General features: G+C 43.2%; 1 protein-coding gene across 1 annotated transcript in view; it reads left to right on the top strand.

Annotated features, from left to right (window-relative positions):
• AK7 (adenylate kinase 7) overlaps positions 1-12,594 on the top strand; it is a 49,882-nt gene that overhangs the window by 20,735 nt on the left and 16,553 nt on the right. The window contains exons 8-12 of the mRNA XM_084826781.1: positions 1,263-1,353; positions 4,138-4,215; positions 5,291-5,440; positions 6,541-6,669; positions 10,323-10,470. Of these exons, the coding sequence (XP_084682907.1) occupies positions 1,263-1,353; positions 4,138-4,215; positions 5,291-5,440; positions 6,541-6,669; positions 10,323-10,470 (596 nt within the window). The remainder of the gene's footprint in view (positions 1-1,262; positions 1,354-4,137; positions 4,216-5,290; positions 5,441-6,540; positions 6,670-10,322; positions 10,471-12,594) is intronic.

Genomic DNA, 12,594 nt, shown 5'->3' with positions numbered 1-12,594 from the left:
GGGGATACGTGGCTCAACAACACTACAAGTGAGTATGATCTCGGAATTGTTGTCGATCACAAGCTGCATATGAGCCAACCATGTGATGTGGCTGCAAAAAAGGCCAATGCTATTTTGGGCTGCATTAATAGAAGCATAGCTTCCAAATCCCAGGAAGTACTAGTTCCCTTCTACTTGCACTGGTTAGGCCTCATCTGGAGTACTGTGTCCAGTTCTGGGCACCACACTTTAAGAAGGATGCAGACAAGCTGGAGAGGGTTCAGAGGAGGGCAACAAAGATGATCAGGGGACTGGAAACAAAGCCCTATGAAGAGAGACTGAAAGAAGTGGGCATGTTTAACCTTGAGAAGAGAAGACTGAGGGGAGATATGATGGTAAAAGTACTGGAAAGGCTGTCACAGAGAGGAAGGCCAGGATCTCTTCTCGATCATCCCAGAATGCAGGACACAGAATAATGGGCTCAAGTTACAGGAAGCCAGATTCCGGGGAACATCAGGAGAAACTTCCTGACTGTTAGAGCAATACGACAATGGAACCAATTACCTAGGGAGATAGTGGGCTCTCCCACACTGCATTCAAGATGAGTCTGAACAGCCATCTGTCAGCGATGCTCTGGCTTGGATTCCTGCACTGAGCAGGGGTTTGGACTCGATGGTTTTGTAGGCCCCTTCCAACCCTACTATACTATGATTCTAGGGAGCTACCCTTTCCCTATGGGCTCCCTTTGTGTCCCTTGACCCAGGTTCTACTCAGATCCTTGATGGTCCCTCCATTTCAGAAGGCTGGGTTACCCATTTATTCCAGTCTCATGCATATTTCTCAGCCATGATGTGGGACAGACAGGGGATATGTGTCAGCCATGACACTGGGCTGGATTTAAAGATATCGTTCTACAAACAGAAGTAATCCTTCCATTCTTTGAAAGGCCTTGAATTCAGTAAGGGCTTCCACAAATGGAAGTATGTAGGGGGGCATTTTTGCCAGCCAGCACCCCCCCATTCTAAAGAGTCCCCAAACCATGTGCCGCAGATTTTCGGGGGGCTGCAGAGGGCAGTGGGAAATGGCCAAAACCACCTTCTGTGGACAGAAGTGTACTCATTGTGTTCTGTGTATTCATTGTATATCATGTTAAAGACTTAGGGTGCGATCCTATGCAGGTTTAGACAGAACCTGCATAGGATTGTCTTTTTTCTGTCTAAACCTGCATAGGATTGTGCCCCTAGTGACTTATGACTGTGTGTCTTTTGTTTGCCCCACTGCAGAGTGTTACAGAATATAGTAGATCACAGACCAAGGACTCATTACCTAATTGCAGTGGACGAAGCAATACAAACGCTGGGTGAAATCGTGAGGGTAAAGCAGTTTAAGATTTTTGACTGTCATGTTTCTCTTGAGAATACCTCAATGCTTAAAGGCCATGATCTTAAATTGAATTATGGTACAGATCTTGGTTATGATTGTCTTAATCACAAATAAGAATCCTGTGGTACGTTAAAGCTTGGGTGCAGAACCAGGCCTCAGGCCTGTGAGCCAAATCTGGCCCTCCAGAAGTCCCAATCTGGGCCTCCAGGGTTCCCCAGAAGGCCCCCCTCCCCCCCCATTTGGTGGTTTCCCAGCTTTTCTGCAGTTTTTTCCTTATTCTAAAAGGTTGAAATGCCTCTACTAATGCTTAGTTCCTTGCAGTAAGAGATTTAAACTAAAGTATGCTGGCATTTTTTGTGTTTTGTCCCCTCCCTTTTTGCCTTACTTTGCATATTTAAATGGAAAGGTAGGGTATACATTTATTGAAATAAGTAAATACATACATGCTTACATACGTAACTGCTAATTTTCTAGTACTGGGCTGATTCAGTCCAGTTAATCTTTACAGATTTCTGGAGGGGTGGGATGCAAGCATTTGTGGGTGGGGGAGTATTCTTACTGTTAGATGGTGTGGCCAGAAGTGGTCTTTCTTAAGAAAATAAGAGCCATGCTGGATCAGACCAAGGTCCATCTAGCCCAGCATTCTGTTTACACAGTAGCTGACCAGCTGCCCACGGGAAACCCACGAGTAAGACAAGAGTGCAACAGCACTCTCCTGCCCATGTTCCCCAGGAACTGGCGTACATAGGCATACTGCCTTTGATACTGGAGGTAGTACATAGTCATCAGGACTAGTTGCCATCGGTAGCCTTTTCCTCCAGGAATTTGGCCAATCCCCTTTTAAAGCCATCCAAATTGGTGGCCATCACTACTTCCTATGGTAGCGAGTTCCATAGTTTAACTATGCCCTGTGTGAATTTGCTGAATCTCCCACCAATCACCTTCATGGGATGACCCTGGGTTCTACTATTATGAGAGAGGGAGAAAAATGTCTCCCTGTCCACATTCTCCACACCATGCATAATGTTGCACACATCTTTCATGTCTCCCCTTACCCTCCTTTTTTCCAAGCTAAACAATCCCAGCTGTTGTAACCTTTCCTCATAGGGGAGTTGCTGCAGCCCCTTAATCATTTTAGTTGCCCTTTTCTGCCCTTTTTCTAACTCTACAATATCCCTATTTAGGCTTGGTAACCAGAACTGTACACAGTATTCCAAGTGTGGTCGCACCATAGATTTGTATAAGGGCAATATTGGCAGTTTTATTTTCAGTTTCTTTCTTAATTATGCCCAACATGGAATTTGCCTTTTTTACAGCCACCACACATTGCCATTTCCAGGGCCATTGTGTGAGGAAGAAGATGGCTGTCCCCATGAACCCGTAAATACACAAAGCACTGGTCCATGATCAGTTTGTATGCATAGGATTAAATGGGGTCCATATCTAGCCATGTTAAAGTTCCCCTGTTGTGGATGAATCACAAAATTTGGCTGAGCCCTACAGTCCTTACTTGTGTACAGGATGGCCACTTACGCATTATCAAAAAAGAGGAATTGGATCACCCAAAAAGAGAACACCAACTTGCGTGACATTTGCATATGCAAATGTGTATGTATAAGTGCAAATTTAGTAATAATAAGTATAATTTCAATAGAAATAGAATACATCTCACCATAATGGAGAAGACTGGCCAGATGACCTGTGTGCCCACTCAGTCTGCTGTGCAAGGCTACCTGTTGATGGGCAACTTCAAGGCCCCTGCCGCTCTCCCTTATTAGGATTCTTAATCTTTACACCAGAATTGGACTGGTCAGCCCATCAAATAAAGGACACCTTCAAATAGAGGACTGTCCTCTGCCTGATCTCCAAAAATAGAGGACAGTCCTCTGTCAAGTAGGACACCTGGCCACCCTACAAGTTGGACATAAACACTGACCACTAGAATATGTGTAATATTCACTTTTCCTTCTAAACGAATTAAATAATAGTCAGGGATGAACACCAGTCTTTCTAAGCTATACTAGAGCAATTTCTGAAAGCCATTTTATATAAAAATTAATTTACAGGCTTATCTAGCTTTGTGGATTCTCAACCTTAGGTTTAAACCCCATAAGGCCCTGGAGCCAAGACACAGCTTAAGGCTGGATTCCAAGATACGGAGATGCAAACTGACTTCACATTGGTCAGAACATCAGTGTCTTGCCTTGGTTCAACCCTTTCAAACAACAACTTTACTTTGACAACCATCTAATTGATTTAGGGTCCAGCAACTTAACAACTGCTCTATTTTCAAGCAATATCGTTATAAAAGGATGCTGTACCCAAACTCCTCTGAGGTCAGTGCTTGTGACCAGTGGAGTAGCTTCTGCCTTATCTGTTTGGGTGCCCCATATACAAAGCTGTCAGAAGAGGACTATTTGAAATTATTCTAAAAATGTTACTTGCTGGTCTTTACAATAGAAAGTTGTGTTACTGTTGAATGACCAAATATATGTTAATTACAAAGAAGATGGCGCAGTTTGCTGTGACAGCTTCCAAAATTTGCAGCAGTTTTGTAAAAGGATATATGATGTGGCATTGTAGGAAAAATTTTGAACAAATATAAACTTTTGTGTGCTTTGCTGTTTTTGTTAGCACCCATCTGCTCAATATTTGGTTCTTATTGTTATGGCCTTCTGGCTTAAAACAATTCATAAACTATTCAGTTTTTCCTCCTGTATATTTGGGTACTGATTAATGCTGGATCTAAAACTTACCCTGTTCTTCTTTATAAAGTGCATCAGCAGAAATGTGGGCCCAGGAAAAACACAGAAGGTTCCAAGAGAAAATGCTTTCCTAAACAAAGATTTAACGGTACTTATTCCTTAATTCTTTTCTTTAAAAAAAATATTTTCAGCTAGAAAGGAAAACATCTGTGTTGAAAAACATGGGCATGACAATTGACACCAGTGGCAACCTCCCTCCCATGCCAAATAGCAGTTTTGGGAAGAGGCGGGGGGAGGGGGCATCAGGATAGGAAGAAAGGGTTAAGCCCCTGCACACCATGGTCCCGATCCCAATTGGGCTTACTGGAGGATCGTGGAGAGTCAGTGAAATGAATTGTGGTTTCATGGGTTCTATCTTTTTCTTCCAGATTGGATTAATGTAATGCCTTTTTATGTAGGGGTCTGCAGAGGTGGTTTGAAAGCTTGAACTGGTAAAGAAATGGTGCTGCATGTCTAATGATGGGTATGAACTGGCCAGAAAATATTACATCCATTTGGAAACATTCACCGGCTGCTGGTTTGTTTCTAGGCCCAATGAAAAGTCCTGCTTTTTCCATTAAAGCCCTAGACCAGCCTTCCTCAACCTGATGTCCTCCAGATGTGTCAGACTACAACTCCCAGCAGGCAAAATGACTGGCGGAGGGATGGTGGGAGTAATGGTCTTAACACATCTGGAGGGTACCAGGTTGGGGAAGGATGACCTACATAGTCTGGGCTCTGACTATCTTAAGCAACGCCTTTTCCCATATGATCCCCCATCCCTGGGTTTGTGATCTGCCAATGAGGACTTACTTCATGTTTTGTCCTCTCGTGAGGAAAGATTATCATCTATCAGGAGCAGGCCTTTCTCTGTTGTGGCCGTGGAAGTATGCAACGCTCTCCCTTTAGAAGGTCACTTATCTCTTTCCACTGATCTCGTTTCAGAAACACATTAAGATATAGTCCAGTGGGCATTTAGAAATTGAGATTTTTTTAAACTGTTGCTGTTTACTATTTTTGTTAGTTTTACAATTCTGTTTAAGTTTTATATTTCTATTTATGTACACTGCATTACACTTCTCTGTTGAAAAGCAGTTTATAAATACTGTCTAATCATTGTCATCATCCAGAAATAATAATAATAATAATAATAATAATAGCAACAAATCTTGTGCTTCCTTTAGCAAGCAGACTTGGATGAATTATTTGTGAATCTGCGAATGGAAGCTGTATTTTTGAAGGAGAATTTCAACATTAAATGGGTTGCTCAAGGTGGAATAGTGGAGAATATTGAACAAGTTGTCAAGGAGTACAAGCAAAGTCGAGGATTATTGGTAAAGAGGGCATAAATATACATTTTATAATGCACTGGTGGTCCAAAATACATATGTACAAAAAACAAAACCTGTGAAATTTGAAGAAAAGCATAGTATTTATTTGTAAAATGTAGTCTGCAATTCTTAAACACACTTAAGGAGCAATCCTTTGCATGTTTAGACAGAAAAAAAGTCCTACATCTTCCAGCATGCTCTTACCAGGGAGTAAAATTTATTGAACTTAAAGGAACTTACTTCTGAGGAAATAGATTACATGTGCATCTGTATGCGTGCATGTATTTTTCAGTTTGGTGATTCCACAATATATATTCCACAACTGAATTCAATTTGGTGATTCCAGAATAAATCCTTGTCTGGAAGCATCCTTGAAGATAGGTGTTAGCATTGTGCTCAAGTTCCTAGGCGTGTTCTGGAGACATGCTGTTTGTGCAAAATGCCCTGTTTTTGTACAATGTGCACTGTTTCTCATCCTAACAGTTCCCTCTTGTGAGCACTCTCTAATTGTGTACAACCTGAGGCCCGAGAGTTATAACCCTGTGCTGTGCACCTTCTCATTTGAGTTGTGGTCTCCCTGTGTTATAATGCTGGTGATGTGCTTTGACTGGATGTTCAGTTACGCCATATCATATGCTCTGTTGTGACATGGGGAGAGCAGTCAATATGGGGGGTGGCTATTTTCCCCCCTCCCACTGGAGTCAGTGGTGGTGGTGGGGAATTCCTTGGGCCAGGTTTGGAGCTGGTGTAAAGTTGTGCCATTGATGGGGGAATGGTCATGGTCTGGAGGAGTATAGGATACAGCATATGTGTTCTCCCCTGTGTCACCCCTGTCCTGCCCATGACTCTGCCCTATTTTAGTCATTCTGCCAGTGCATCTTCAGCAGAACAGCTACCCCTGCAGAGTGTTCCACTGGCATATCTGTCATGGTTGCAGTATGTCTTGTGTTCCACCATATAGAGGGGCTTCCACTCAATCCTATAGCACCTCAGCCAGTGAAACGCAAGTATATGATTGTGTCCTTAATAATTCGTTTTACTTCTGGTCATGGACACAAAGACCAGTAATTTAAAAAATAGTTTTTTAATCCTTTCTTTTTCAGCCAGTCAAAATTTGTATACTTGGTCCTCCTGGAGTAGGGAAAACTTCCATTGCCGAACTACTATGCAAACATTACAAGGTGCACCACATTAAAATAAAAGAAGTGATCGCTAAAGCCATAGAAAACCTGGTAAGCAAGTCACTGGTGTTGTGATCTGTTTCATTGTTTTGGAAGTAATTTGAGGAGTTGTTCCAAAAATGTGAGCAGAACACAAAATGTTCATTGGATGCAATTAAGAATAAAGATGTTTGTTGTTGTTGTTGTTGTTCAGTCGTTCAGTCATGTCCGACTCTTCGTGACCCCATGGACCATAGCACGCCAGGCCTTCCTGTCCTGCGCTCTTTCCCGGAGCGTGCTCAAGTTCATATTCATTGCATCCGTGATGCTATCTAGCCATCTCATCCTCTGCCGTCCCCTTCTCCTTTTGCCTTCAGTCTTTCCCAGCATCAGGGTCTTTTCCAGGGAGTTTTCTCTTCGCATTAGGTGGCCAAAATATTGGAGCTTCAGCTTCATTATCTGTCCTTCCAATGAGCACTCAGGGTTGATTTCCTTTAGGATGGACTGATTTGACCTCCTTGCAGTCCAGGGCACTCGTAAGAGTCTTCTCCAGCACCACAGTTCGAAAGCATCAATTCTTCGGCGCTCAGCCTTCCTTATAGTCCAGCTCTCACAGCCATACATTACTACTGGGAAAACCATAGCTTTGATTAGGCGGACCTTTGTCGGCAAGGTGATGTCTCTGCTTCTTACTATGCTGTCTAGGTTTGCCATAGCTTTCCTCCCAAGGAGCAAGCGTCTTTTAATTTCATGCCTACAGTCACCATCTGCGGTGATCTTGGAGCCCAAGAAAGTAAAATCTGTCACTGCTTCCATTTCTTCCCCTTCTATATGCCAGGAAGTGATGGGACCAGATGCCATGATCTTCGTTTTTTTAATGTTGAGTTTCAAACCAGCTTTTGCACTCTCCTCTTTCACCCTCAACAAGAGGCTCTTGAGATCCTCTTCGCTTTCTGCCATTAGGGTGGTATCGTCTGCATATCGGAGGTTGTTGATAATTCTCCCGGCAATCTTAATTCCGACCTCTGATTCATCCAACCCGGCATTTCTCATGATGTACTCTGCATATAAGTTAAATAAGCAGGGCGACAATATACAGCCTTGTCGTACTCCTTTCCCAATTTTGAACCAATCGGTTGTTCCATCTCTGGTTCTTACTGTTGCTTCTTGACCCTCGTACAGGTTTCTCAGGAGACAGGTAAGGTGGTCTGGTACTCCCATCACTTTAAGAATTTGCCACAGTTTGTTGTGATCCACACAATCAAAGGCTTTAGCATAGTCAATGAAGCAGAAATAGACGTTTTTCTGGAATTCTCTTGCTTTCTCCATGATGCAGCGAATGTTGGCGATTTGATCTCTAGTTCCTTTGCCTCTTCTAAACCCAGCTTGTACTTCCGGTAGTTCTCGGTTCGCATACTGCTGAAGCCTAGCTTGTAGGATTTTGAGCATCACCTTGCTGGCATGTGAAATGAGTGCAATTGTGCGGTAGTTTGAACACTCTTTGGCGTTGCCCTTCTTTGGAATTGGAATGTAAACTGACCTTTTCCAGTCTTGTGGCCACTGTTGAGTGTTCCAGATTTGTTGGCATATTGAATGCAGCACTTTAACAGCATCATCTTTTAGGATTTTAAATAGCTCGGCTGGAATACTGTCATCTCCGCTAGCTTTGTTGTTACTAATGCTTCCTAAGGCCCACTTGACTTCACTCTCGAGGATGTCCGGCTCAAGTTCAGTGACCGCACTATCATGGCTATCAGGGACATTCAGATCTTTCCTGTATAGTTCTTCTGTGTATTCTTGCCACCTCTTCTTAATCTCATCTGCTTCTGTTAGGTCCCTGCCTTCTTTGTCCTTTATCATGCCCGTCTTTGCACAAAACGTTCCCTTGAGATCTCCAATTTTCTTGAAGAGATCTCTAGTCTTTCCCATTCTGTTGTTTTCCTCGATTTCTTTGCATTGTTCATTTAAGAAGGCCTTCTTGTCTCTCCTTGCTATTCTCTGGAACTCTGCATTCAGTTGGGTGTATCTTCCCCTTTCTCCCTTGCTTTTCGCTTCCCTTCTTTCTTCAGCTACTTGTAAAGCCTCATCAGACAGCCACTTGGCTTTCTTGCATTTCTTTTTCTTTGGGATGGATTTCGTTGCTGCTTCCTGAACAATGTTATGAACCTCCATCCATAGTTCCTCAGGCACTCTGTCTATCAGGTCTAATCCCTGAAATCTATTCCTCACCTCCACTGTATATTCATCAGGGATATGATTTAGGTCATACCTGAACGGTTTAGTGGTTTTCCTGACGTTCTTCAATTTAAGCTGAAATTTTGCAAGAAGCAGCTCATGATCTGAGCCACAGTCAGCTCCAGGTCTTGTTTTGACTGACTGTATAGAGCTTCTCCATCTTTGGCTGCAAAGGACATAATCAATCTGATTTCGATATTGACCATCTGGTGATGTCCATGTGTAGAGTCGTCTCTTGTGCTGTTGGAAAAGAGTGTTTGCTATGATCAGTGTGTTCTCTTGGCAAAACTCTATTAGCTTTTGTCCTGCTTCATTTTGTACACCAAGGCCATGCCTGCCTGTTATTCCGGTGATTTCTTGATTTCCTACTTTAGCATTCCAATCCCCTATGATGAAGAGGACATCTTTTTTTGGTGTTAGTTCTAGAAGGTGTTGGAGGTCTTCATAGAACCGATCAACCTCAGCTTCTTCGGCCTCAGTGGTTGGGGCATAGACTTGAATTACTGTGATGTTGAATGGTTTGCCTTGGATTCGTACTGAAATCATTCTGTCGTTTTAAGATTGTACCCCAGTACTGCTTTTCCCACCCTTTTGTTGACTATGAGTGCTACTCCATTTCTTCTAAGGGATTCTTGCCCACAGTAGTAGATATGATGGTCACCTGAATTAAATTCGCCCATGCCTGTCCATTTTAGTTCACTGATTCCCAAGATGTCGGTGTTCAATCTTGCCATCTCATGTTTGACCACCTCCAGCTTACCTTGATTCATTGATCTGACATTCCAGGTTCCTAAACAATATTGTTCTTTACAGCATCGGATTTTCTTTTCACCACCAGACACATCCACAGCTGAGTGTCCTTTCGGCTTTGGCCCAGCCGCTTCACTCTTTCTGGTGCTACTTGGAAATACCCTCTGCTCTTCCCAGTAGTATATTGGACACCTTCTGACCTGAGGGGCTCATCTTCCGGCGTCATATCTTTTAGCCTTGTGATACATTCCATGGGGTTTTCTTGGCAAGAATCCTGGAGTGGGTTGCCATTTCCTTCTCCAGTGGACCACATTTTGTCAGAACTCTCTGCCATGACCTGTCTGTCTTGGGTGGCCCTGCACGGCATAGCTTATGGCTTCACTGAGTTATGCAAGCCCCTTCGCCACAACAAGGCAGTGATCCATGAAGGGTCACGCAATTCAATATTCCTGATTATATATTCAATAGATATTGACTGGAAAGCTGATGGTCTCATGAAGAGGCATCCAAAGATCATATCACAGTGCATTAAGGTGATAGGGAAGGGCTGGAACCTTCTTGGGAAGTTACACTACTTTAAAAAATAAGCATTTGTATATATGATTTACATATGATTTACAACTACTCTTGCCTTGAATCCTTCACTCAAATGCATAGGCTGAAATGGCTTTAATTTTTGTGCAGTTGAGGGGAAATGGGCTAGAATTTTTCTGGCACTTTATTTTATTTGTCACCCCTAGGAGAAAATTATTGCTCCTAAAGAAATAGTAGAGACTGAGGTGGAAGAGGAGGAGGAGGAGGAGGAAGAGGCAGAAGAAGAAGGGGACAATATAGAAGAAGTACAGGAATTTTTAGATTCAATTAAAGAAAACATGGAGCAAAATGCAGGTAAATCTCTTCAGCAATAAAAAAAAGTAGTCAAGAGATATGTATACAGCTTGTGTGAAATATAAGATTTGTTTGGAACCTTGTTGAATCTAGTCCATGAGATTCCCCACTGCAATCCAAAGCATGTAGTGTGGTGTCTAGAGTGTCAGAACTGAACTGGAAAACCTGGTGTGTGTGTGTGTGGGGGAGGGCATACTTAGGTGTTTTGTTTTTTGCCTCAGCGGGACTGAAGGGTTATTTCCCCCTTGTTCATTCTCCTCCTAGACTTCTGGCTGCCTCTTGCTGTCTGATTAGAGATGAACCAAGGAGCTCCTTCCTCTGCCTTGTATATATATATGGCTCTCCAGCCATACCTATTTTCTTCCTTTTGCCTTGCTTATGAGTAGGTCCTTATTCATGAACAGGACATTGCACTCAAGCGCATCATGAAGAGGCCTCTCAGGTCAAGGCAGCCAGGTGATGGGAGGAATGGACTGCTTGGTGCCCCCATGGCAAGACTGTTAAATCAGTGACTCACCCCTCCACCTGAAAGGAGGAAATGTTTAATTAATATTGCAGGAGACCTTTGTTGACCAGAACTTGTGAGTAAACATAACAGAATGATCTTGACCATGGGGAAGGCATTGCTAGATAATATAGTGCTATATATAACACTCCCCTTCATGGATCACTGCCTTGTTGTGGCGAAGGGGCTTGCGTAACTCAGTGAAGCCATAAGCTATGCCGTGCAGGGCCACCCAAGACGGACAGGTCATGGCAGAGAGTTCTGACAAAATGTGGTCCACTGGAGAAGGAAATGGCAACCCACTCCAGTATTCTTGCCAAGAAAACCCCATGGAACGTATCACAAGGCTAAAAGATATGACGCCGGAAGATGAGCCCCTCAGGTCGGAAGGTGTCCAATATGCTACTGGGGAAGAGCAGAGGGTATTTCCAAGTAGCGCCAGAAAGAGTGAAGCGGCTGGGCCAAAGCCGAAAGGACACTCAGCTGTGGATGTGTCTGGTGGTGAAAAGAAAATCCGATGCTGTAAAGAACAATATTGTTTAGGAACCTGGAATGTCAGATCAATGAATCAAGGTAAGATGGAGGTGGTCAAACATGAGATGGCAAGATTGAACATCGACATCTTGGGAATCAGCGAACTCAAATGGACAGGCATGGGCGAATTTAATTCAGGTGACCATCATATCCACTATTGTGGGCAAGAATCCCTTAGAAGAAATGGAGTAGCACTCATAGTCAACAAAAGGGTGGGAAAAGCAGTCCTGGGGTACAATCTTAAAAATGACAGAATGATCTCAGTACGAATCCAAGGCAAACCATTCAACATCACAGTAATTCAAGTCTATGCCCCAACCACTGAGGCCGAAGAAGCTGAGGTTGATCGGTTCTATGAAGACCTCCAACACCTTCTAGAACTAACACCAAAAAAAGATGTCCTCTTCATCATAGGGGATTGGAATGCTAAAGTAGGAAGTCAAGAAATCACCGGGATAACAGGCAGGCATGGCCTTGGTGTACAAAATGAAGCAGGACAAAAGCTAATAGAGTTTTGCCAAGAGAACACACTGATCATAGCAAACACTCTTTTCCAACAGCACAAGAGGCAACTCTACACATGGACGTCACCAGATGGTCAATATCGAAATCAGATTGATTATGTCCTTTGCAGCCAAAGATGGAGAAGCTCCATACAGTCAGTCAAAACAAGACCTGGAGCTGACTGTGGCTCAGATCATGAGCTGCTTCTTGCAAAATTTCGGCTTAAATTGAAGAACGTCGGGAAAACCACTAAACCGTTCAGGTATGACCTAAATCGTATCCCTGATGAATATACAGTGGAGGTGAGGAATAGATTTCAGGGATTAGACCTGATAGACAGAGTGCCTGAGGAACTATGGACGGAGGTCCGTAACATTGTTCAGGAGGCAGCAACGAAATCCATCCCAAAGAACAAGAAATGCAAGAAAGCCAAGTGGCTGTCTGATGAGGCTTTACAAGTAGCTCACGAAAGAAGGGAAGCGAAAAGCAAGGGAGAAAGGGGAAGATATACCCAACTGAATGCAGAGTTCCAGAGAATAGCAAGGAGAGACAAGAAGGCCTTCTTAAATGAACAATGCAAA

This window comes from Heloderma suspectum, chromosome 1 (genome assembly GCF_057233095.1).
Source record: "Heloderma suspectum isolate Gila_16-S chromosome 1, 16-S_ref, whole genome shotgun sequence".
Lineage (NCBI taxonomy): Eukaryota > Metazoa > Chordata > Lepidosauria > Squamata > Helodermatidae > Heloderma > Heloderma suspectum.
Note: the sequence above shows the minus strand (reverse complement) of the source record. Positions and strands in the feature narration are given on the sequence as shown.